Source organism: Syngnathus scovelli, chromosome 13, assembly GCF_024217435.2.
Source record: "Syngnathus scovelli strain Florida chromosome 13, RoL_Ssco_1.2, whole genome shotgun sequence".
NCBI classification, from domain to species: domain Eukaryota; kingdom Metazoa; phylum Chordata; class Actinopteri; order Syngnathiformes; family Syngnathidae; genus Syngnathus; species Syngnathus scovelli.
The window spans coordinates 5647113-5674757 of record NC_090859.1 but is presented as its reverse complement, the minus strand read 5'-3'; the positions used below and the strand labels follow the sequence as shown (position 1 = coordinate 5674757).

Genomic DNA, 27645 nt, shown 5'->3' with positions numbered 1-27645 from the left:
AAACATCACAAAATATGTCAATCTTAAAGACTTAGAAAAAAAGGCAGAATATACAAACGCTTTTGTCAGTACTAATAACTTGCATGAAAGTAGAGGGGAGTGAGGGAGAGATGGAGCGTAAATATTACGGTTAATTAAAATCCACAAATACAAGAGGGCAGATAAAGGGGAGAAAAGAGGAAAATATTTATTTACTGAAAAAATCCAATTTGATACTAAAAAGCCCATTATATATATATATATATATATATATATATATATATATATGTATATATATATATATATATATATTTTTTTTTTTTAAAGAAATATTGTATTTTACTCTACAATATATGGACGGAGAGTTTGAATCAATACCTTCTTATCATAATTACAATTTAATTCCTAGGTGAATATTATAATGTTAGTGATATTTAACAAGGTTTTCTTTTGGGACGTAAATGAAAAAAAAAAAGGCTCTTTGCTAGATCCCAAAAAATGAACCCTGCATTTGTCATTGTTTTCCTTCACCTTTTCAGCATCAGTGATATGGTTGGTCGAACCAACCAATATGTTCTGGGCAGGAGCTTGACAAGTTCAATTGGGTTATTCCAGACGCACATATGTGGTGTCAAGCTTAATCAGAACTCCAGTCCTCAATGGTTCCTTTCCAGCCTGTTTTAGGTGCAACTCTACTACAACACACCTAATTCACCTCATCAGCAAGCTCTGTAAAAGCCTTATAACGATCTTGATGATTTCAATCAGGTGTGTTGCAGTGGGGATACATCTAAAACAGGCTGGATAGGGGCCCTCGAGGACCGGACATGGTGACCCGTGTTCTACAACTTCCAAAGGCAGGCATGAGCCCTCCGCATGCACTTTATTTAAAACTGCCGTAGGGTTTTATATATCCCTCCCTCTGTGGAGTTTGCATGTTCTCCCTGTGCCCGCATGGGTTTTCTCCAGGCACTCCGGTTTCCTCCCACATCCCAAAACCATGCTTGGTAAGCTGATTGAGCACTCCAAATTGCCCGTAGGTGTGAGTGCGAGTGTGGATGGATATGTGTGCCCTGCGATTGGCTGGCAACCGGTTCATGGTGTCCGCCGCCTACTGCCCGATGACTGCTGGGATAGGCTCCAACACGTCCGTGAACCTCGTGGGGACAAGCGGTACAGAAAATGAATTGATGGTTGCATAAATACCGTATTTTCCGGACTATAAGTCGCTCCGGAGTACAAGTTGCACCAGCCATAAATTGCATAATAAAGAAGAAGAAAAAAAAACGTATATAAGTTGCACCGGAGTACAAGTCGTATTTTTGGGGTGGACTTTATTTGACAAACACCAAGAACAGACATGAATAGGCAACAACACGCTAAACGATACGGTATGCTAACGTTTCATAAACACAAACGAGAAACTGAGAACGTGCCTGACATAACATATTAACAGTTATTCAAATAACTATAACATAAATAACAAGTTTATCAAACCATCCTCCAAATCATTAAATCCATCGAAATCTCCGTCCTTTGTGTCGCTTCGAAACAACGCCACTGCTGACTCCGGAAGTGCATGTGGTGCTGACGTCGGACTCATCGTCAGTTGCAGTTCCAGTTATTCCACAGGCCTATATATAAACTATATATCAACTATATATCAAATAACTATTATATAAATAAGTTTATTGAACCACCCGTGTCACTCCAAATCATTAAATCCATCAAAATCGGCATCCTCTGTGTCACTTATAAACAACTTCGCTGATTCCTGAAGTCAGTGGATGGTGGAAGTCAGTGGATGTCAGACTCATCGTCAGTTGCAGTTCCAATTAATCCACAGGCCCTCATGCGGTTTAAAGTGAAAATAATAAAATAACTATAACATAAAAACAAGTTTATCAACCCATCTGTGTCACTCCAAATCATTATATCCATCGAAATATTCGTCCTTTGTGTCACTTATAAACAACGCCGCTGCTGACTCTGGAAGTATATGCGGCGCTGACGTCGGACTTATCGTCAGTTGTGGTTCCAATTATTCCACAGGCCTATATAACTATATATAAACTATATATCAAATAACTATTATATAAATACGTTTCTTGAACCACCCATGTCACTCCAAATCATTAAATCCATCAAAATCGGCATCCTCTGTGTCACTTATAAACAACTTCGCTGACTCCTGAAGTCAGTGGATGGTGGAAGTCAGTGGATGTCAGACTCATCGTCAGTTGCAGTTCCAATTAACCCACAGGCCCTCATGCGGTTTAAAGTGAAAATAATGTGAAGTCATAAACTACTAATAAGTAAGTAATGGTTTAATGATCAAGTAATAATGTGTTGATAATTTCACATAAGTCGCTCCTGATTATAAGTCGCACCCACTGGCCAAACTATGGAAAAAAACTGTGACTTATAGTCCAGGAAATATGGTATATAGATTATTTACGTGTGTGTGTGTATGTATATATATATCAAAGTCAAAGTCAAAGTCAGCTTTATTGTCAATTTCTCCACATGCCAAAGACACACAAAGAAACCGAAATTACGTTCCCCCCTATCCCACGGTGACAAGCCATGGCCCACAATAGACAATCAAGTAAACAACAACGTAATGAATAAATAATGAATAAATAACACAACAATAAATAAATAAGAGGAGCAAGTGAGCGTACAGCAGACAGTCCAGAAAATAGCGCAACAGTGCCGCACGCTACGCAGAAGGGGGTAGCGAGTTCAGGGTCCTAACAGCCTGGAGAAAGAAGCTGTTGACGAGTCTAGTGGTGCGGGAGCGCAGGCTCCTGTACCTCTTCCCAGAGGGCAGAAGGTCAAACAAAGAGTGAGCCGGGTGACTCACATCACTCGCAATCGAGGTTGCCTTGCGGGCGAGATGGGAGGTGTAAATGTCCTTCAGGGAGGGGAGCGAAGCACCAATAATCTTACCAGCCGTATTCACTATGCGCTGCAGGGCCTTCAAGTTCTGTTCAGTGCAGTTACCACCCCAGACACCGATGCAACTGGTGAGGACGCTCTCAATGGTGCCACGGTAGAATGTAGAAAGGACTGCCTGAGGAGCACATGCACGCCTGAGCTTCCGCAGGAAGTACAGGCGACGCTGAGCTTTCTTTGCCAGTGACGAGGTGTTTGCGGACCAGGAGAGGTCCTCACTGATGTGCACCCCCAGGAACTTGGTGCAGCTCACCCTCTCCACCACAGCACCGTCGATGATCAGCGGCAGGTGTGTTGTGTGACCCTTCCGGAAGTCAACAATGATTTCCTTGGTCTTATTGACGTTCAGCAGGAGGTTGTTGTCCCTGCACCACGTGGTCAGAAGGTCAACTTCCGACCTGTACCGAGTCTCGTCGCCCTTCGTGATGAGACCCACCAGAGTCGTGTCGTCAGCAAACTTCACTATGCGGTTGTCGCTGTAGGTCGCAGTGCAGTCATGCGTCAGCAGGGTGAAGAGCAATGGACTGAGCACGCAGCCCTGGGGGGCCCCCGTGCTCAGCGTGATGCTGGCGGAGATTTTGTCGCCAACACGCACCACCTGAGGCCTCTGACAGAGGAAGTCCAGTAGCCAGTTGCAGAGGGAGGTACTGAGGCCCAGCTCGTCGAGTTTGCAGATGAGTCGCTGCGGCACAATGGTGTTGAAGGCAGAGCTGAAGTCCACAAACAGCAACCTCACATATGAGTCCTTTCTCTCCAGGTGGGTGAGGGCCGAGTGGAGGGCAGAGCAGATGGCATCCTCAGAGGACCGCTTGGCACGGTACGCAAACTGGAAAGGGTCAATGGTGGGGGGGAGAACGGACTTGATGTGCTCCATGACCAGCCACTCAAAGCACTTCATGATGATGGGCGTCAGTGCCATAGGGCGGTAGTCATTGAAGCAGGACGGTGCAGGTTTCTTCTGCACAGGAACGATGGTGGCAGCCTTGAAACACGAGGGGACGATGGCCTGCTGCAGGGAAACGTTAAAGATGTCCGTGAAGACACCCGACAGCTCCCCAGCGCAGTCCTTCAGCGCTCGACCCGGGATGTTGTCAGGGCCCGCCGCCTTACGGGTGTCAATAGCGGCAAGCGCTCTCCTCACACCGTCGGCAGAGAGGTGCAGGGGCTGCTCGTGTGGGCGGGGAGTGGTCTTCAGCGGGCAAGTGCTGTTCTGGGCGTCGAAGTGAGCAAAGAAAGGCTACGTGCGTCCTTGCTGTCCTTGAAGTGGGTGGAGAGCTTGCACGAGAATGCCTTTTTCGCTTCTTTGATGCCCCGGGACAGGTCGGCCCTCGCTGTCCTCAAGCCAGCCTCATCCCCCGCTCTGAAAGCCTTGTCCCTGGCCCTCATATATATATGAGTATATATATATATATATATACATACACACGCACGCACGCACGCACACACGCACACACGCACACACATACTTGAATTATCCATCCATCCATTTTCTGAAGCGCTTAGTCCCCACGGGGGTCGCGGGCGTGCTGGAGCCTATCCCAGCCGTCATCGGGCAGTAGGCGGGGGACACCCTGAACCGGTTGCCAGCCAATCGCAGGGCACACAGAGACAGACAACCATTCACACTCACACTCACACCTAGGGACAATTTGGAGTCTTCAATCTGCCTACCAAGCATGTTTTTGGAATGTGGGAGGAAACCGGAGCGCCCGGAGAAAACCCACGCGGGCCCGGGGAGAACATGCAAACTCCACACAGGGAGGGCCGGAGGTGGAATCGAACCCGCACCCTCCTAACTGTGAGGCGGACGTGCTACCCAGTGCGCCACCGAGCCGCCCATACTTGAATTACTTAAGAGAAATTATTTTAAATTTATGCTCATATCAGCCTCTCCCCTGCTTGTGCATGACTGGTAGTGCGGTGCAAGTGTCAGGTACCAGCACTAATTATCTGCTGCACTGTGGTGAATGCTGTTTCATCAGTTGCGGTTGCCATCCACCCCCAGCACCGAGGCACTTTTTTGGCTTCAGTTATGGCGCTGTGTGAATAACTGTGCGGCTCCTTCTAGCTTGGTGGCCGGATGCCGTTGGTGGAGTGAATTCTTCACGGTCTCTGTTAGTTTTCCCCAGTGTTCCCTTTGTGAAATTGTTTGCAGTTTCACTGTTGCGGTAGAGCAACATTGGCATGGAGCAAAGCTCGCATTCTTACTGTTTGGTTGATTTTCAGTTTTGTGTAGTGTTTTTAAAAAGCACTATTTTTCTTCTGCTTCCTTTTTTTGTTTTACTTCTTAGTCGTCTTCATCTTCTACCTTGACTGTAGTATATGTATAAGTATGCCAAAAAATACAAAAATCTTAAAAATATGTCTTGTCTGAATAGGCAGATATGACAAATTTTCTCAACAAGAACAAAAACAAAACAATATGACAAAATTGTAACACCGCTTCAATAAAAAACTAAAATTGAAACATATAAAATAGGCCATTTACTGTATTTATTCAGTTAACAATGATGAAGACCAACTCACAGACACTGACTTACCTTCAAAATAATCTGAGTTTAATTATTCACTACGGAAAACAAGACGCACAGAAGCAGCTACATGGCAGGTGGCCTTACGTCTTGCTAGAGCAGAAATGTAATAATGGGAAACTAACGGCCTCGAAAGTGCACAGATGGTTCACATAGTCTTTGTGAGAGGAGATGATCAGCTGCTGATTAACAACCTTGGTGCATTTCATGATGCTTGACCTGTTCTATTTGAACAAGTGGAGGAGGGATGTATTGTACATATCACACACTTTAAAGATATACTTGTTTTACTGAGGTTCTCCTGTATGTTTTATTAATCATTTTGTGACTTGATTAATACTTTAAAGTGATGAGTACAAAGTGATTTAGGTGGTGTGAGGAATTGTCTTTTTTTTCCCCTCACCCCATGTTTTTTTATGTAAATTATTATAAAGAAATTACAGTGATTTCCATATTGAAGGATAAAAATGAAAATGCAGTGATCTTTTATTGCTGATAATTGATTCCACGACCACCCGTGATAGGTGAAAATCTGCGATGTGGTGTCAATACTTTTATGATATCCGCACAAGACTTTTATAATTGTATTATTAAACACTTTATTGTATTTTCAAACACTTTATTGTATTGAACATTTTAAAGTCAAACTGACTTTTAGAGACATTCTTTAGTGCATTATTTTCTGCTATGCCACTTGATTCCCGTTTGCTTGCTGTGTAGTGCTTGCCTGTTTCCTGATTCGCTGTTTAGCGAAAGCCTGTTTTTATGACCTGCTCTGGACGCTGCACGACGCGCGTCAACTTGCCTCGTCATCCTGCTCTGCTGGCATTCCAGCCCTCCTTGTCTCCTTTTTCCTTTCCCCAAATAAAGCCTGCGTGCATTTGGTTGTCTTGTCTTGCCTCGTTCATGACAAAACAGCTTGAATCAGAGATGCTGCTAATTCAGTCTGCATTATTACGTTGCGGACTGCGGGAGGCTGAGATAAATCTTGGTTAGAACTGCTCTTACAGCTCCAAGCCAATCAGCGGCAAGGATATAGATCAATGTGTTCCCATTGGTCTTTTTCGTCTCCTCTACCGGCCAATAGTGTGCTGCAAAGTCAAATAGGCAGACAAACCCCAAGTGTCGCCGCAAAAAGCCGCGATACGCTGAATTATCTGAAATAGCAGTATTTTATATAAAACCGTGAGGCCGTGAAAGACGAACCGCAAAATAGCAAGAGATCACTGTTTACAATTTAAAAATAACACCATTAATGCAATGTCTGGAACGACAGCAAAATGCAACCATAGTTTCATAGTAATCATAGTTTGTTTTTATTGTCCAAGTACTATGTATGGTAAAACACAGAGGGAATTTGTCTCTGGTACACTGAAATATGGTTGGAAAAAGAGGGGGGAAAATTCCTCGCTCTGCCAGTGTTCTGGCAGTTGAAGTCACTATAGTGCGATAGCAAAAATGGTACTCCAACTCTCTAACTCTTTCTTTCTCTCTCTCTCTCTCTCTCTCTCTCTCTCTCTCTCTCTCTCTCTCTCTCTCTCTCTCTCTCTCTCTCTCTCTGTCTCCCACCCTCCGTCCCTTCCTTCCTTCCTTCCTTCCTTCCTTCCTTCCTTCCTTCCTTCCTTCCTTCCTTCCAAAAGATTGTCTTGGAAATTGTGTGGGTAGTGTTTGAAAAAAAAAAAATGGGTGATAGTTTCACCGTATTCCAAGTTCTAATGAAATATTAAATCCCAAACTTTTTAAGTGTAATATATCATTGTATATGGGATGCCAGGCTTGCGCACCTGCTTTGAACACAGCTAGTTGACTGGGATAGATTGGTGACTATGTAAAAGTTATAAGCGTAATATTCACATTCTCATTTCACGTCTCATCAACAGAAACAGACATGAACACTTAACTTTCTTGTCAGCAATGACATGCGGGAAATTAAAATTCATTAATTTTGAATACGGTTAACAGCCATACAATGCTGTTCAGTATTTTTAAACAGTTAATCTACATCTCTAAAGACATCATGAAGTCCAAAAATGGATTCCCGTCATCTTTTTCTCTCGTCAGTGCAAGAAGTGCAATTTGAATGATACTCCATGAAACGGTGTCACTTGCAGCTAGTTTTGTCTCATCTTTGCTTTGGTAATTGATTGCAAGAATGCAGTGATGCTGTAATTGTTGGATTAACTGTAGTTACTGGGCGATTGGCTAAATTACACCTAGATTATCTGCATTGTAACAAAATATAATGAGGTTGTCTTTTTAATGTTGTGGAATTTAAAAATAGAATATTGATTTTGTCATTTTTTAACAGGCTAAATGGAGTATTAGAGCATTAGACAGTTAAGGCCATCTAGATGAGTCCTAAATGCAAATGACAGTCTACAACATAATCGTATTTGAGGAAGAAATTGAATCTTGATGTGTCGAATGACAAAATTATCTTTATTGTTTTCCTGTTACAGGGAGAGGTCAGTAAATGTGTCGGAGCCTGAGTCTTTGGAGCTGATGGTTTCCAACCTGAAGCCAGAGGAGACTTATACCTTCAGAGTCATTGCTTACAATGATGTCGGACCAGGAGAAAGCTCCAGTGCCTTGAGGATCACAACTAAACCAGACCGTGAGCTTGTTTTCTGATTTCTTTTCTCTTGTGTGTTTATACATGTTTTGTTATTACACTGAGTTTGTCTTGTTAAAAAAAAGGAGTTTCGCTTAAAGTGAAATTACAAGTCAATTATTGCAATGTTTATCAAATATCAGGAGAAGATAAATTTGGGTTGGATTTAATATTCAGTCTGTAATTCAAAATATTAGAATTTCTTAAAATGCGTTTCTACATTTTGCAACAACCTTGTATGAGGGTGATACACAACACACATAACATATGTATATGTACGTATAACGCATGCGTATGTGCACACGCACACAGACACATCCTGATTTTATAAGAGCTGCGTCCCCCCCTTTTCTTTCATACAGTCCAGGTACCCAGTAGGATACAGTCACTACGTGCTGAAGCTCTGTCGCCAACCTCCATCCAGATAAATTGGGAGACCCCCAGTGCTCCAAATGGACCTATCTTGGGCTACAGAGTGCTCTGGACAGAGAGCCTCTCAAGCAAGGAACAGGTCACCACCATACACTATGCATGCAAATCACACCCCATTTTTACACAATTCCAATTTATAAGTGTTTGGGGACCCCTGTACTAATTTGCATGTGATCCTCCATGTACTAGATGTAAATGAGGTGAAAACAGCGTGATTAGACAAACAGGAGTGTGTGCATATCTTCCATGTTAGACCTAATGCATGTAACCGATTACGCTTAAAACACGTTTGCCCCGAATATAATATGCCTGATTGATTATCTGATGGATCATGATTGTGAACCGCACTAATTGTGGGGTCTAAAGAGCAAACATATCGTCACTCCTGCCAGTTACAAACTTTTAGGTTATGTAAAGCCGAACAATTAACTATTAGCCATATCAATTAAATATTAGATTAAATATTAAATTCCAAGCCTTGCACATTTTTCCATGTCTTTTTGGTTATCTGATGTGGCATTTTATCATTTTTGTGTGTTTGATTTAATAAACTTAGCAATCAGTCATTTTCCCATTTGTTTGCGTTTTTGTTTTTTGATGGGCAACTAAAAATGGAAAGTGAAATTCACCTACAAAGATTTACAATACAGTTGGAATTTGGCAGATTATTGTGCGTCCGGGTAGCCAAAATGTGCCCAAGTCATGTTTGACAATTTGGGGACAGAAATTCATCCAAACTACTGTATGGCTAAATCTAATTCCGGCACAATAGGTGTTCAGGCCGACAGATTTTGAAAAATTGAATTGACATGAATATCAGACAGTGACACCATGGAAATAAACAAATATGTATGCTATTTATTATATGATGTTTAGCCTGGCGTGACTTGCAACTTTTTAATTGAGTTACATAGTCTACTGGCTGCCATCAGCCATCATTTTCTCTATTTAAACTTTTCGTTCATTCATTTATTGTCACTGCCTGCCCAGTTTTCTGTTGGAATCGTTAAATTATATTTTATACTGTATATCAAGAATGTGTCTTTCTTTGGTAAAAAAATCGACCAAAAAGTCTAATTCCTCTTATTTGTGTGTGTTCAGAGTGTCGATGTCAATGGACTGAACTATAAGATGGAGGGACTCAATAAATTCACACAGTACACCGTTTCTGTTTTGGCTATAAACCGCTTTGGACCCGGCACTGCCTCAGAGAACATCATTGTCACCACACAATCGGATGGTAAGTATTTTACCTTTTTCTTTTTTAATTTGATGAATATTTTTCTTTTAAATCTTTGAGCTAAGCAATCAGTGCTGAATTTCAAGTTTGAAAATTCCTGCTTCTGAAACCTTTAATCTCTATTAAGCTTTTTGTATCAAGACTTGGAACTTTCATATGACGCGCTTCATGGTTGCGGGGTTGGTTGGTTAGTCTGTGTGAGTGTGTGAGTGAGTGTGCATATATGTGCGTGTGAATCTCTTCTGCTGTCAGTCATTTCACTGGGGACCCTGGATTTTTAATTAAACACCTCTCTCAGTGTGACACTCACACACAAACGCACATGTGCACACCTCTGTTCTCCTCTTTTTATGCAAATAATATGTCCTTGCATGATTGTTCCCAACTGGGATTTAAAGTCCTCCATCTTTTTACAATGTGCGGAACATTTACAATAACACACTTATCTTAACTTTTTACATTTTTGTTTACGGTATTACATTTCTGGGCATCTTGACACGTACCAAAACCATCATTCCCCCTGCTATCCTTTTTTTGTCGTTGACATTTTATTCACTTGAATACTGGAATGGATGAAGATAGGCAAATATTTTGATAAATTAAGTTGTTCTAGACTGTGAATTTGTTAGTTTCTCTTCCTTTCAGTCAACAAGAGGCAGCAATGACAATATGAAATAAAAATTCAACATTACAGTGACTATCTCATTAAATCATGCAAGAAGCCTGAAGCGTCCATTATACATTTTTGTAATTTACGATGATTGCAGTTCAATAGTAAAGTCGAGCTTTGAAATGTGACAGCTGTTAAGCAGCTTCTCAGACCATTGAGCTTTAAAATGCGGTAGTTTACAACAAAAAATTAATAGAGAGTAATACAGTGTTACAGCATGTCATTCACTTTTTTTAATCAGTAGAGTGATCACAGCTGTCTTGTTTTTTTGTGGACCACTTAGAAATTGCATGCATAAATTGATGAATGTCAGTGTGTCTTTTTCAAAATGAGAGCTTCTGTATACAGAAATGTTTTTGAAAAAAAAATGTCACCAAACTGTACAAGCAGATGCCTAGAGAAAACGACTTTAAAGCTAAACTGAAGATCTATGTTTATCCGTCGTCCGTCCGTCCATCCATCCATCCGTCCGTCCGTCCATCCATCCATCCATCCATCCATCCATCCATCCATCCATCCATCCATCCATCCATCCATCCATCCATCCATCCATCCATCCATCCATTCATTCATCCATAACACACAATAGCGTGATGAAACTGAAACTTGAGTTAAGCAGCAAAATTTCCATATGTTTATCCCTCTCAGGCCATTGTGCTGTCAATTGCAAATGACGCCACAGTTGCCAGGTCACAACCAATTATGACTGAGATTGAAAAGACCGGTGAGCCGTGATTGGCTATGACCTGAGACGGCAACGGTGATGTCATTTACAGTCATAGGCAAGTGGCAAAATGGTCTTAACCTGAGGTAGATAAACACAGGAATACTGTGTTTTGGCAGGTTGGGCTGCAAAAAAGTTAATATTAAAAAGAAAATTTGGGGGTGAACATCCTTGTCCACAATTAACTGAAATAAGACCCTCACATTTTTCAGTAAAATCAAGTAAAATGTTACTGTACTTTAGTCTGTATCTCTTGTAATTGCTATGACTGGAATATCTACCTGGACATAAATTTGTACACCTAAGTCCTGCCCAGGAGGTAATGTCATCATAAATAAACTTGCATGCATAGACAGCGAAAAATAATGGAGTCATCTGTCCAGCTCCAGTCGCACGGCACAATGATCTGAGACTAAGTGAGCACAGATACTGACTGGTTGTATTGTGCATCTCCCCATCTGTGGCGCTGTGATAACCATGACTTGTGGCCTAATTACTCTCGCTCACACTCAAGCACACATTCGTAAGCGTACACCCACTCACACAGACGCACACACAATGAGCAGCTGAATCAATAGATAAGCTGCGGACAGTTAATCACGTAGGTCGTAAGACAGTGTTCATTCAAAACATCTATCCATCTTCGTCTGCTTATGAAGAGGTCACGGGAGCAACAGCTCAAGCAAAAATGCTCAGACTTTGGGATCGTGAATTCCTAGGCAAGCCAAGAGACATAGGACCCATTTACCGCCAAAATGTTCCTGCCAAGTACGTCTCAAATGCCAAAATGCTAAAAAATTCACAAGCCCACTGTTGACAAATATTAACAACAGCTCCTGATCTAAAATCCTCAACCAGACAATGAAAAACTAAAAAGATAATCAAAATATTTTAACAAGGAACCGGAGGAAACAAAATTTAACTATTCCAACGTCAAATGAAGAGAAACAAAAATCCACAATATCACAAAATTATAATGATATTTTACAATTATTTACAATTATTGTATTAGCCTGGAAATCCAGACTTAACGCTGTGGTTGTGATTGAGTCTGGTCACAGTCACCTGAGCATACAGAGAGCGGCATGAATCAATCAGCAAAGAGCTGAAATAAAAAAAAAAAAAACTTGCGGAAGTTAAAGTTAAAGTTAAAGTCCCAATGATCATCGTCACACACACATCTGGGTGTGGTGAAATTTGTCCTCTGCATTTAACCCATCCCCATGTGATTTTAATCCATCCCCTGGGGGAGAGGGGAGCAGTGAGCAGCAGCGGTGCCGCGCTCGGGAATCATTTGGTGATCTAACCCCCAAATTCCAACCCTTAATGCTGAGTGCCAAGCAGGGAGGCAATGGGTCCCATTTTTATAGTCTTTGGTATGACCCGGCCGGGGTTTGAACCCACAACCTTCCAGTCTCAGGGCGGACACTCTACTACTAGGCCACTGAGCTGGTTAGTGGAAAGCAAGGTGAGCATGTCTCCTTTCAAAATACATGGTTCCAGTTGCAGTTACTGTTGCAGTTTTAAGGACTGTGTTTCTGGTCATTTAACACTGAGTTTAATGCCGAATGGAAAATAAAAAGAAATCTCTCCCACTCCTCATTTTGAATGTTGGATGAACAAAAAAACACATTACAGCACATAAACTAATTTTATAGCACCCATAGAAACACATGCAAGCACATGGAGAACATACAAACAACACACAGAGATGTTACAACTGAAATTTAAACCCAGATGTCATGACTGTGAGGCAGGCGTGTTTAACAATGCAGTGGAGCCTCGGTTTTCGAACACAATCAGTTCCAGAGGGCTGTTGGAGAAGTGAATCGTTCGAATTCTGAATCATATTTTCCCATTACAAATAATGGAAAACAAATTAATCCGTTCCAAGCCAAAAAACCCGCCTTTTTTAAGCATTTTTTCATTTGAGCATTTTTGTCCAATCGCTCAACTGCAGCGCACCGCCGAACGTAGCGCGTCGCCGACTGCGCAACTGCACTGCGCTGGTCGCATTATTGTGACAGAGCCGTCGCTGAAATTTAGAAAATAAATTTAAAGTCCTGCTGTACTTTCCTAAATTTAAGTGGACATCAGTGCGCAGGGAGCTTAATTTTGTCCGATCGTGCAACTGCAGCGCACCGCCGAACGCGCAACCGTTGCGCGCCGTCGACCGCGCAACTGCACTGCGCTGGTCGCATTATTGTGACAGAACGGTCGCTAAAAAGTAGAAAATATTAAAGTAATAATGTACCTCAGTGCGCAGGGATCTTAATTTTGGTCTGATCGCGCAACCGCAGCGCGCTGGGCGCTCAGTGTCGCATTGCATTAGGAGCGTCTTTGTGTTTTAGGCTGGCTTTACTGCTCCCGCTTGCTTCCTTTGGAGGCATGACTAGAGTTGATGCAATCCTCAGAGTGACGAGAACGTAATAACGAACGGAGTCAGTTGGCATGCGGGTCCTCTCGGCTCATCTCGCGAGGTTCGATAACCGAATTTCGTCCGACATCCGAAGCTGGACAAAAAAGACATTTTAACATACGCATTCTATAATTTAAAACAATGTAATTCTGTATGTGGCCGATAACTTGGTAGTTACAGTATATTTTTAAGTTATTGTAATTCATATGTAAAATATTAGGGGTAACCCCTTCACATGGTTTCTTATTTTCAAGGGGCTCCTATACAATATATAGAATAAATTAGCCATTCTCATTTCAGTTCTTTCAGCGGTGCCGTGTAAATAAACTTTGTTCAGCATTCCTCCACACCCACTCATTCCCATTCCAGTCACAGCAGCAATGTCGCTGCACAGCACATCACTGAGGCGGACTCATAATTGGACTCAGACCCACAGCGTCATTAGAAGCTGGCAAGATTGCAATAGGGATGAAACCATTAGTTTAAGTGGCTATCTGGTATTCCTCTTATAGGTGTCACAAAATGAGGTTTAATCTTACTGCGCAAACTGCTTGACTCTGTTAAACCTCTAAACCTTACTTGTATTCGGGTCACAGCTCCAACATAACCTAAAAGCACATCACCATACCAGGCTTTTACACATGGCCTCGATACGAGAGATGTGCATACTTGCAAGGAGAATACCATCACTCTAAATCCCTGAGAGTCATGTTTGATTATACGCTGTTACAGTTGGGCCTTCTCATGATATGTCACTTGAATAATGATGAACACGAGATGTCTGCAACTGTTTGTATTATGTTTAGAATGGAAGAGCAGGGAGATTCTATTTGTTTATTGAATATGCTCCTGTTGCGACAAACACATTAAGTCACTTATGCTATTGTGTTCAGCTTTAATGACAATTTCAATGTCAGTATTGAGGCTTATAACAAGACTAAGTAAAATAATCTGTCCTTGAGATATAGTCATCATTTCAAAAAGATCTCTATCATCAGGAAATGCTTATGTAATAGATGCCAGTTTACACTGCACAAATGTGCATGAGTAAAAGCTCACTCCTGAAAGCCTTCAAAAGAGAGTGCTGGGTTTGTGGCCCGGGCTTTGCATTTGCAAGCTAGTTATGCAGTGGCATTGCAGGTCCAAAGCCCAAGTAGGTTTGGCTTGGATGCAACATTTATTTTTTGGGCAAAATGATTACATTCGATGCACAGATGCCTGACTCTGGAACTTATTTAAAATAGTTTGTAGTATTTATATACAGTATGCGTTACACTATTTATGTCTGAATTTTCAGAAAATAGGTGATACTTTTGTCTTGTATTTTCACCTTTTCACCACTTGTATTTGTTTCCTATGCAGTACCCAGTGCACCTCCCCAGAACATCACCTTAGAGGTTGTGCTTTCCAGGGTAAGATATCTAATTTTCAAATCTTTTCAACATATTTTTTTAAAGATATTCCTTTTATATGTTGTTGTCCACAATGTCTTAAGGTATTCACGTGCATAGGTTTAGCTTCCATTTTCAATTTGAACCCCCCAAAACGTGTCATGTGTTTTGGAGCCTCTGATGCAGGTCAGAGGAGAATTCATTCATAATAAATGGGACAAGGAAACATTTAACCAATAAATACTTGATGCTCAGGACAAACAATACAGAGAATTAACACCACCACCTATATGCTAAACATGCCAAGTTTGATTAATTTAACCTGTATATCATAATATACAAACATAAACTTTATTTAATTTTAGTATGCACGTTGACAGACACTTAAAACAGACATCAGCTTTTAATTAAGTTCGTTGTAAAGTACACAAACGATTAATATGATTTTACCGGCTGTGATTGATTATGTTTATTCTGACTTTACAAGTGTGACATTGGCATCAGTCAACCATTTCCCTCTTGTGAACAGACCTCATTTTACTGATTGATATCCACCCCAAATATGTTCACATGTTGCCATGTTCATACACTATTCACATTGATTCATGGGAAGGTTGTTAAAAAAATAGCATTCAGAGACAGAATCAGACATTAAAAAAAGGAATGTAATAATCATTCTAACAGACATACCTAGAACATGGACCCAAGGTCTTGCGTCATGTATTTGTCCACAATTTGAAGGCTAAAAATGCTATTCTGTTCTCAGCAACAATTAGATACACTAATTATTGTGACGCTAACCTCCGAGCTTCATGATTTTGCTCATTGTGAGCCGTTCTGCTGACTCCTGGATTCTGCGTGTGTGTAGAGTGAATGTGTTAAATTACTACATTTTGCCTCCTTCTAACTTTACATTTTATTTCAAATTCAGCCGCTTGGTGATGAAATGCTTTCTCCATATGAAAAAATGTCAGTCTTTATGGGGTCTTGCTCCCGGTCATCATAGTAACAAAACCCTTACTTGCCATTGTGGCTGTGCCCGGGGTAAGCCATGATATAAAATCAATCCAAGTGATTATCACCAGATTGCTAAGAATGGATGCTACATGTACTATAATTCACTATCATTTGTGTATTTTGACATTGTTACTCCTTTGCATAAGAGAGTAAGTCTAATTCAAAAATGTAAATGGCCTTCCTCCTGAACTGTATCATTTTTCCTAACATATATTTAGTCCACGCAATTCACCATCAGAGAATACGAAAAATGATTCCAAATATAATGTGGACGGCTCATAATTCATGTCCATAAAGAGGTGGTTCAGACTGTCTGTGGAGAGCTGACCTCATTTAGTTTCTGTCTGCTAACGTTCCTGAATGTGATTGATATTTCTCTGCTTAAAGGCCTGATCGATGCATGATGTCAGAGCTGCAGTTTGATGTCAAGAAACAGTGAATGGACTTTTCTTTTCAAAAGACTAAGTTCAGATCAACAATAGCAACACTGTTGTTTTGATAAGTCATGATCATTAAAATTATTTTATTTTTTTACGTGTTGCAGATTTAAAATTATTTATTCATTTATTTATCGTAATTTCTGGACTATAAGGCGCGACTTTTTTCCAAAATTTTGGACCCTGCGGCTTATAGTCAGGTGCGGCTTATATAAGATTTTTTTCGTGTTTTTTGTGATGACTTGATCACTTTTACTCTTAACACTATTATATACAGTAAAATCTACAAAGAAAAACTGACAAATAACTCGTTTTCAAATCAGACGAGTAAAAACCGGTCAAATATGTTTAAAAAAAGATATTAAAACTGAAGACAATTTGCAATTCTAGTAATGACACACGAATTTGATGCACAATTTGTCTTCGCAGGCCACAAAGAATGATGTGGCGGGCCGTATCTGGCCCCCGGGCCTTGAGTTTGACACCTGTGCTCTAAACCCTTTCTCTTACTCTGCCATGTCACTCAGAGATTACACAAAGCAGTGGCGCTGTTTGGACCATCTGCATTGTATTAAAACCCAATCAATCAGCATTTAAATTCAATTTTTCTGACATTCTGCTCACCAAAAACAAGTTGTAATGAATGTGAACTTTTAATGCATTTTATTCAGAAGGTTACTTTGAACCTTAAACGGCGGCGCGGCGTACTTATGGATTTTTACGGCCTCCGGCATCCAGGGGGCGCTCTAGCAGGAAGCAAGAGCGAGACAAGCGAAGAAGAAATAATTCGCCGAAGAAGACGCGCTAGTTTGTGTTTACATTTCGCACATCACGCAGAGCGCGATCAAGACGGACATTACTGAAAGGAAACCTTTATACACAAACCGTCATCATGGGGGACAAAACAAATGCATATGATGCCGCTTTTAAGCCAAAGGCAGTCGATGTTGATGACATTATCTTGTGTCTACTCTGGAGCGTAATTATGGATTTTTACGGCCTCCGGTCTCCAGGGGGCGCTCTAGCAGGAAGCAAGAGCGAGACAGACGAAGAAGAGATAATGCGCCGAAGAAGACATGCTAGTTTGTGTTTACATTTCGCGCATCACGCACACACCCGCATTCACACAAAGACAGGAAGCTTTTATACACAAACCGTCATTATGGGGGACAAAAGAAATGCATATGATGACGCTTTTAAGCTATACGTGTCGCTCGCTAGTTTAATGTAATTTAGCGCTTCGTGCATGAATAAGATTAGCATGAACAGACCCTCTTCACACTCGAAGAAATGCATAAAACCGACGACGAAAGAGAGACTGAGAAAGTGTGAGGCGAAGGATATCTAACGCTATTCCAATCGGACACTAAGGAGGAAGGCTTCGATGGTTTCAGTGCACAGGAGGCAGATGAAGACGGCTCTTTTTTTACTTTTACTGGTGTGTTTTTTTTTAACCAGCCCTGTTAGTGCTGTGCTACCGTTTTGCTGCTGTGTTGCTGCTGTTTACCGCCGCGTCACAGGCAGTGTTTGGAAAGAAATTTTAAGGTATGTTATTAAAGCTTTAAAAAAACTTTCTGTGTCCAGTCTTTCTTTGCTAATAACTCGCGTGCACACTTCCATGTTGCTGCGGTACTACTGCTGCGTCGCAGGCAATGTTTAGAAAGACATGTTCAAGTATGTTATTAAAACGTTAAAAAGGCTTTCTATGTACTGTCTTTCTTTGTAAAAAACTCGTGTGCACGTGCGGCTTATAGTCCGGTGCGGCTTATATAAGAAAAAAACTGAAATATCCCTGAATTTTAGCTGGTGCGGTTTATAATCAGGTGCGGCTTATAGTCCGGCAATTACGGTATTCCTTTACTTATTTATGGACCTGTTGCAGATTTGAAATTATTTATTTATTTATTTATTTATTTATTTATTTATTTATCTGATTAAACACAAAAACACATTATTCTCATTGTGTTTTCATACATAAATCATATTTAGAACCTAAATGTTTTTTTGTTTTTTTCTGAATGGTCAGGGCCAGCTCTTCTTTCAGTCAGTGTCCCAGCTGGCTTCGGTATATTTGAGCTACAAGCATCCCTGCTCATTCATGCGGGCGATGTGGCTATGAGAAGCTTTTGAAATGTGAATCAAAATGAAAAAGGGATTTGCACACCTGTCCCAGCCTTAATAATGTACATGCACATGATGTGAACCAAATTTGGTATTTGTTTGTCTGGAGGCTTAGCAGATGTTGCCATGCTGTTGACAGAGCAATGTCAGACACATCAAAAGTAATGAAATGCTGAAGAGCTTCCAAATGCATTTTACCTATGTAGCGGGTAGAAGTAGAATATTTTATGCTTATATTGAATTATCAAGTGGCACTTTATCCAGCGGAGAATAGAGGAAGATGAATAGATTACATTTATTATGAATTTAGACTAAGCATCTGGGGGTGAATGAGCTTCGCCTGTTGTTCCTAAAGGCTCTTGATGTTGTAGGGCTGTGTCTTGGTTGACAAGCCAGAGGCAACATCAAGTCATCAGGCATCAGGGGTAGTGTCTCTGGACTGGTAGACTGAATAGTGGTCACACTTTTTCAAGAAGGAGAACCAGAGGGTATGTTTGAACTGTATGGGATCACACCCATCAGCCCCCCTTGCAAGGTCTATTCAAGGGTTCTTGAAAGGAGGTTCCATTTTGAAGTCACTTCACTGATTCAGAAGATCCATGTGGTTTCCATCCAGGATCAGTGGACAAGCTCTCAGTACTCAGAAATATCTTAGAGGAGGCCCTGGAGTTTTTCCCATTCAGTCTACATGTGCTTTGTGTGCTTGGAGAAAGTATTCACTTGTTTTTTTTTTTAATAATAATATAATAATAATAATAATAATAATAATAATAATAATAATAATAATAATACATTTTATTTATAAGACATCTTTCAAGGCACTCAAGGCTTTAATGCACTTTTTGTGTTCTTCCTATTTTATTCCCATAGTAATATGTAAGTGAAATTTATTGGTTAACTAATCACTGCATTCCAGTGTATCTTGCTCCACCCTTTAGTAACGACAATGCTAGGGTTTGTATCACAATGGACGGGTGCAACAAAGTACGAGAGTAAAGATCAATTCTTGACCGAAATTGCAAAAACAACAATCATAACTGCGAAGCGTAAAATTCAAATTCAAAGTGTGTTCACTATAACCTGTGCTATGAAAACAGGCAGTGACGCACAATCGCAGAATTTTAACATAAATGTTTTTGCACAATTGAAGGAAGCCAGACTATAACTAACACAAACTCGACACCATATTTAATTTTTCACAGCTGAAAATAATTTTAATTACCGTATTTTCCGGACTATAAGTCGCTCCGGAGTATAAGTCGCACCAGCCATGAAGTGCCCCAAAAAGTGAAAAAAAACATATATAAGTCGCTCCGGAGTATAAGTCGCATTTTGGGGGCAATTTATTCGACAAAATCCCACACCAAAAACAGTCATGAACGAGCAACAACAGGCTAAACGATAGCAACAACAGGCTAAACGATAGGTATGCTAACGTGACAAACACAAACAAAGAGCTGAGAACGGGCCTGACGTAACATATAGAGTGATTAAGGAAAACTATTACATGAATAACATGTTTATAAAACCATCAGTGTCACTCCAATTCATTAAATAGCAACAACAGGCTAAACGATAGGTATGCTAACGTGACAAACTCAAACAAAGAGCTGAGAACGGGCCTGACGTAACATATAGAGTGATTAAGGACGGGCCTGACGTAACATATAGAGTGATTAAGGACAACTATTACATGAATAACATGTTTATAAAACCATCGGTGTCACTCCAATTCATTAAATAGCAACAACAGGCTAAACGCTAGGTATGCTAACGTGACAAACACAAACAAAGAGCTGAGAACGGGCCTGACGTAACATATAGAGTGATTAAGGACAACTATTACATGAATAACATGTTTATAAAACCATCGGTGTCACTCCAATTCATTAAATCCATCGATCGTTCTTTGTCAACAATGGGTGCGCACGGCTGAGGGCGCTTGCGCTTCAAAATATTCCACAGGCTCATATAACGATAGATAAACTATATTTTAAATAACTATAATACAAGCCAATAATATTATCAAACCATCCGTGCACTTTAATTCCATTAAATCCATCGATCAAATTCCTCGTCCTTTGTCAACATCGCCGTGCGTGCGCCCTGACGTCAGCCTCGTCTTTATTCCACAGATCTACTATATAACTATATTGTAGCGTTAACAAAGTACAAGGATAGACGTAGGTTTGGTAAACGGCTCTTTATTAAACAAAACAAACTTCCAAGCGTGTGGCGGCGTGGACTTCCAGACAGACCAGGCGTGCGTAATGGCCATGTCCGAGCCCCGCGCACCGTTCGCGGACAGCCACTCGGCCGAGCGTCGGCCCCCGACTCAGTAGAGACCGGGCGTGCGTAAAAGCCATAATAGTTTTTCAAACCTTCTATGTCACTCCAAATCCTTAATTCCTTCAAACTCGTTGTCCTCCGTGTCACTTAGAAATGGTCACCGCTAATGATGGTAGTCCTTGTGTGGGCACGTTTGTATGTAAACAACCGGCGCGCCGCGCTACTGACGTCACTTGAAATAGTAATCCATTGGTACATCACGGTTCTCCAAACTTTCTTTCTGCTGCTCGATTACTGTTTTCAGCTGCATATTTTACAACTTGAAGTTTGTAACCTGCAAAATATGAGTTTCTTTTTGGTGCCATTTTTCTTAAGCCCACCCAGTTGATGAGTCACGGCCAACGGTAAAATTTAGAGCGCCCTCATCCAGTTTCGTCTGAAAATATAATTTTTTTTGGTTGTTTTATCAAAGTCAAAGTCTGCTTTATCGTCGATATATTTTTTTATATACTAAGACACACAAAGAGATTGAAATTACATTTCCACTATCCCTCGGTGAGATAGTACACATATGCATACAAGCATCACAAAAAAAAACCAAGAAGGCACTAACAATGAATAAATAAGAGTCTTGAATAAATGATAAATAAACAAATAATAATAAATAATAATAATAAATATAAGAGGAGCAAAAATGGAGCAAGTGTACATACAGCAGACAGTGGACTTGGATATGGTGCTTTAAAGTGTTAATTGCTTTATTTGACGTTTTCTCTATTTTTTATGTTTTGAATATGTTCAAGATAAAGAAATAAAAGCATGTGAAGTGATCAACTATACTAAAAATAACATGGGAAGTGGTCAACTATACTTGTAAGTGATGTCTTAATGATCAAGTAAAAATTTGTGAAAAAAAAACATAAGTCGCTCCTGAGTATAAGTCGCCCCCCCACCCAAACTATGAAAAAAAACCGCGACTTATAGTCCGGAAATTACGGTATATGCATTCTGTATCAGTGGTGTGCCCTCCACTGTGCTGTGGCTCAACTAAACAAGCAAAACCAGCAGACACAGAGACAGCTTCTTCCCCCAGGCTGTCGCTCTGATGAACTCACACCACTCTTAGAGTCTCAGAGTCATTACTGTGCAATAACATCCCGCTTTCCACACCTTTTTTGTCTACACTGTTTGTACTATGGGCGGCTCGGTGGCGCACTGGGTAGCACGTCCGCCTCACAGTTAGGAGGGTGTGGGTTCGATTCCACCTCCGGCCCTCCCTGTGTGGAGTTTGCATGTTCTCCCCGGGCCCGCGTGGGTTTTCTCCCACATTCCAAAAACATGCTTGGTAGGCTGATTGAAGACTCCAAATTGTCCCTAGGTGTGAGTGTGAGTGTGAATGGTTGTCTGTCTCTGTGTGCCCTGCGATTGGCTGGCAACCGGTTCAGGGTGTCCCCCGCCTACTGCTCGATGACGGCTGGGATAGGCTCCAGCACGCCCGCGACCCCCGTGGGGACTAAGCGGTTCAGAAAATGGATGGATGGATGGATGTTTGTACTATGTGTCCTCTCTGCATCCATTGCAGCCTGGTCATCCTAGAAGACGGACCCTCCCATCTGTGGTCTCTTCTCAAGGTTTCTCATTTCCCCTAGCTGGAGTTTTGAGTTTTCCCTTGCCCTCTTGGGAGTTTAAGATCAGTTTAAGATCAGGGGGTGTTTGAGAATATCTTCGTTCTTCACATGTCCTGAGTGTTGTTGTTAGTCACCTAAATGTTGAACAGAGGCTGTGATTTACCAAAGTCAAATTCCTTGTTTGGCACGCTCAAACATGGCGAATAAAAAACTCTTGAATCTCTTGAATCTCTTGAATCTCTTGAACATCAGACAGGATTCAAGTCCAAATAAGAAACATGCAGCAATATTGGTTGGACCCAGTCAGTTGTTAGCAAACTTTGAATCCCCCTGCTGTTTAAAAGTTGGCCCAATCAAACCAGCTTCTCAGCAATCAGTTTCAAAATCTGCCATTTCCAGAAGATTCCTCTACTCAGTGGAGCATGACTGTCAAAAGGGCTGCTTTTGTTGTATGCTTGGGTGATTATGTCCTTGTATGTGTATTTGCTTTGAATTCTCTTAGGTGCTCAGGCTGGGTATTTTTCTGTCTGGACTTTTTTAGGCTGGAGATCTGGATAAAATTGTGAAAACATCCACAATACTATTAATTTAACACTTTTATTTACTTTACTTACTCAACTTTTATTGCCAAGCAGAAGCAGTTTAATCGGTTTCCTGCTGATTCTTTGTGAGATTAAAACCAATTTAAGTTGTAACTAATGGAACAGCAAAACATTCTACTAAAATTACTTTTATTAAATTACGTAATTTTAGTTTTACTACATCAAATATTTTATCACTAACTTTTTTTTTATTTAGTTTCACGTTGCCCCATTGGACCCCCCCAAATTAACCCTTATTTGGCTTGCGATTTCTTCTTTCCTCGATCATCGAGAGAGTCTGGGTTGACATCTTTTTTTTTTTTTCAAACACAAATTTTCACTTCTGTCCCTATTCAATTTCAGTTTAATCTGAATCATATAACGGTACGGCTGGAGGTCCATGATCAAAATCTACCACAATGATTTCCAGGGAATTTTCTTGCTCCTTATGTATTTATAGCTGCACCTCCAGCTCAACTGTAAGTGTCCCTGACAGCATTCTTAGCTATCCTCAAACGCTGGTCCGATTTGGGCCTTTTCAAACTGTTTCAAAATTAGTTGTTTTTGTCAACAATACATTTGTACACTACTGGACGTTCCTAGGCCATGAAAAATATAAAGCACTAATTTTATGATGCATTAGGTGTTTTTAAGGTTACGAGGGTTAGCCTATTCTTCTATTGTAATTGCATGTTATTACTACAGTAGTAGTGGTTGTACCTCAATAACAGGCTTTTCAAACTTCTTGTCAGACATATTTCTTCGAGCCATGTTTTCTGAGCACCAAACATCCTAGAGATTAAAAATGTAGTTTTCTTTTTGTTTTGTTGTTGTTTGAGTGCTGAGGGGATCTCCCGCATTCGCTGCAACTCTCTGCTTTGCAGAGGTTTCAATGTTTTGTGGTGTGTTTGTTCAAAATCAGAAGTCTTTGAAGTCAGACAACATTTTGTAACTACCAGACTGTAAAACAAACTGCAGTACTTTCCTTTTTAGCTGAGACAAGCTCAGAATAGTGACTGTATTTTCAGTTTATAAACATGAATCTCTCGTCTTCTTCCGTTGTTGTGAATGTTGCTGGATGAATGGTACACATGAGTTCTCAACATTCTGAAAATGTGACTTAACACATATGTGATGTTACTCGTCAACACGGAAGAAGTAAGCGCTTACATAATATATACTGAAAATTAACAATTATCTTTTTTTATCAAGGACAATGACAAACACAGTAACATACAGTGACTTATACAAGTATGTTCTATCAGATGACTATAAATAGGAACCTTTTCGATTTCTTTTTAACAACAAAGTAAAATGTTATTCAGGTGTTTCATTACTCAGTTCACTGTTCATCAGTGGGTGATGCATTAGTTCTTCTGCCGGCCAGTACAGTCCCCGCTTGAACTGAACTGAGAAAAGAAGGACGTTCATGAAATAACTCCATTCCGTATGTTAACTCAAAAGATTTGTTTGTTTGAATGAATCAATCAAGGATGTCACAATACTAATGTGTCTGTTTGTAACCATTGGAGCTCAAATCTTGATAAAAATGCTCATGAAAATTGAGGTACAAATGAAACTAAGAAAAAAAAAGAGGCTATAGGAATAATGAGCAGCAGCTGCAGCCAAAATAGGAAGGCATAAAAGAATGCGTAGAAGCAATAATAGCTGCAGTTATAATAAATTAATGTGTATCCCCGGTGACAATAACCAGATTGTAGGGTTGAGCAGCGGTTGCATTGCAGTTGTACAACTTGCTAGCCGAATGACTGCCAACAAAATATAAAGTAGGAACGTTGGTTAAGCCAGTGTGGCAGCAGCCCTATCATATTGTAAACTTACCACATACGTATAAATTAATAAGCACCAGCGAGGGCTCTCTAGACCATTGATATCAACCAAAGATCAAACCAAATTGTAATTATGTACTTTTATTAATACATTATCTAGAAAGTGATAGTGGGCAAAACAAATACTTCAAATGTATGAATTATTTGAAAACTGACATTTTTTACATCTGCATATGCTTGAAATGGGTTACACTGGTGAATAGTCTTAATTTATTTTTGTCGAAAAATGTGTCAACTTATATTGTGATCATAAGTGGAAGAATTTCAAATCTGCATGGGTTCCTTTCACGCTGGACTATGCACCACCCATCTATGATACCTCATTTAAAATCTGCAAGGTAGTTTTCACCAAAATAAAAACGTATAAACAAGTAATACTGTATAATACTGTGATGGCTGAATACCAACTAACACAGGTAGACTTTTTTAAATGAATGTTTTTGGTTAAATCCAATCAGATAATGTATCCAAACAATGTGCAATGTTATATGTTATTGCTAAATATGTCCAAAATTGAGATGACCCCTTCTCACTTCTCTAAATAAAGAGGTTATTCATTCTCCTTCATGGATGGTTTGTCACTGTGTCCCGCTGTCGGAGTTGTTCCAACATGTATTTAACTTCTGTATTGTTTCCATGGAGACCACACATCCAACTGTGTGCTGTCAAAGTGACTAATTAGTTAATGAAGCGCACAGTGATGCCAGGCCTGAGGAAGGGAGGTGAGCGAGAAGAGGAAAAGACCCAATATGGAGCTATTTGGCAAACAGCATCCTCATCTCGCCTGCTCCCCCTCCCCCTCCATAATCAGTTCTGCTGTAATCAATTAGCAGGGTGAGGAGACGCATGGGGAACAGGTGCACGCGAAATGTTAATGAATTCTTCGGTGGCCCATGTCACTATAACATTGGTAGATTGTTTAACTGTACTGCAGTTCACCCTGGAACTTAAACTTTTTTCAGTACATTTAAGCAACAGATTTGGGCAGAGGCAGCATTTTGTGCAGCATGTGGCCACTTTGCTTCTATCACAAGAGCGCAAGAGCAATTATAAGAAATTCCATGAAACCAAAATAAACTAGAATTAATTGTAAATGTGTTTTTAATTAGATTTTCTTCAACCCTTAGATGCACAAGTGACTGTGACCCTACACTCTTCCATAAGTATTAGAATTTGTTTGTATGCCATTTTTGTCATTTGGGGAGCGTAATTCACTTCTGTGATATTAGGTATTATATCTAGGACCACACAACAATGATTTAATGTTCGAACTTTTTAACTTCTTTGAAAAAGACAATTACCTAGAACAGCCATAAAGAAATGTGAAGTTTGTGAATACAATGTATGTGCGTGCGTGCGTGCGTGCGTGCGTGCGTGCGTGCGTGCGTGCGTGCGTGCGTGCGTGCGTGCGTGCGTGCGTGCGTGCGTGCGTGCGTTTCCTCTCTGACCTTCCATATTTGTGCACTTCGTCACCTCTTTTATTATATTGTGATAAAGGGCTCCCATGCATCTTTTGGTGAGACAGTACTGCTAAGCCCTTGTGCAAGCCTTGCTCTCTGAAGATATGTGGCTCTGTAATTTAAAATTTAAAATGCCATTATGTCAAAAAAATGTTTTTTGAGGAATACCTGGAATATGAAAAGATTAAAAAAAATGATCATGAAGTTATTTCAAAAAAACAACCTCACCGGGTCATTTTTTACCCACGTATGCATTGATTATTGATGATTTAAAACTAGGTGCAGGGTATCAAACTAGGATAGGGGTTTCAAACAAGCGTTAGGGTTTCAAACTAGGGTCAGGGTTTCAAAATAGGCTTTTAAACTAGGGTTAGGGTTTCATACTCGGGTTTAAAACTTGGGTTGGGGTTTCAAACTAGGATTAGGGTTTCAAACTAGGGTTTCAAACTAGGGTTTGGGTTTAAAACTAAGGTTTAAAACTTGTGTTGGCATTTCGAACTAGAGTTAGGGTTTCAAACTAGGGTTTCAAACTAGGGTTAGGGTTCAAAACTAGGGTTTAAAACTAGGGTTCGGGTTTAAAACTAGGGTTAGGGATTCAAACTAGGGTTTCAAACTGGGGTTAGGGTTTCAAACTAGGGTTAGGGGTTTCAAACTAGGCTTAGGGTTTCAAACTAGGGTTAGGGTTTCGAACTAGGGTTTCAAACTAGGGTTAAGGTTTCAAACTAGAGTTAAAGTTTCCAGGTGGACAACTGGCACTACCACCAGGACAATAGTTTGAGTACTCATCACCAGAAATTTTAGAATTACAGTCCAACCCTGTTACTGCCGCTCCATCATCCATCAGCATCTGTAGAACCATTTTAGCTGTATATTGAGCAGCTGTGAGACCTTGGATGAGGAAACAACATGAATAATGCTTTCAACTATGGAAATCAAACAATATGTAGCTATATAAATAAATGCACTCATACACAGAGACAGTGGGAGTGTATGCGTTTGTGGATGTCCGTCTGTGCGTTTGTGGGTCATCCATTGTTGAGTAACTGGAGCTGTGGCAATAAGGTGGCCCTTTCCTGTTGTGACGATCATCCTTGAGCCATGATGAGAGGTAAAAAAGGAGTCATGTCAAGGTGAAAAAGGAGTGCTTATCAAGCCTTTTATCAGGGACAACTGATTCGTGCTGACCTAGTGGGATATGGCTTCAGCTATTGCTAAAATGAATTTGTGTGTGAATGGTGAGGCCATGGGGAACAACTTCCAGATGCCATGGAAGTAATTCTGGTCCACCATCAGGAGGGGTTGCAGTG

General features: G+C 40.6%; 1 protein-coding gene across 5 annotated transcripts in view; it reads left to right on the top strand.

Moving 5' to 3' along the window:
• Positions 1-27645, top strand: part of dcc (DCC netrin 1 receptor) — a 260988-nt gene that overhangs the window by 147515 nt on the left and 85828 nt on the right. For all 5 annotated transcript variants that reach the window (XM_068652676.1, XM_049737164.2, XM_049737161.2 and 2 more), the window contains exons 9-12: positions 7928-8082; positions 8442-8590; positions 9613-9751; positions 14927-14976. In XM_068652676.1, the coding sequence (XP_068508777.1) occupies positions 7928-8082; positions 8442-8590; positions 9613-9751; positions 14927-14976 (493 nt within the window). The remainder of the gene's footprint in view (positions 1-7927; positions 8083-8441; positions 8591-9612; positions 9752-14926; positions 14977-27645) is intronic.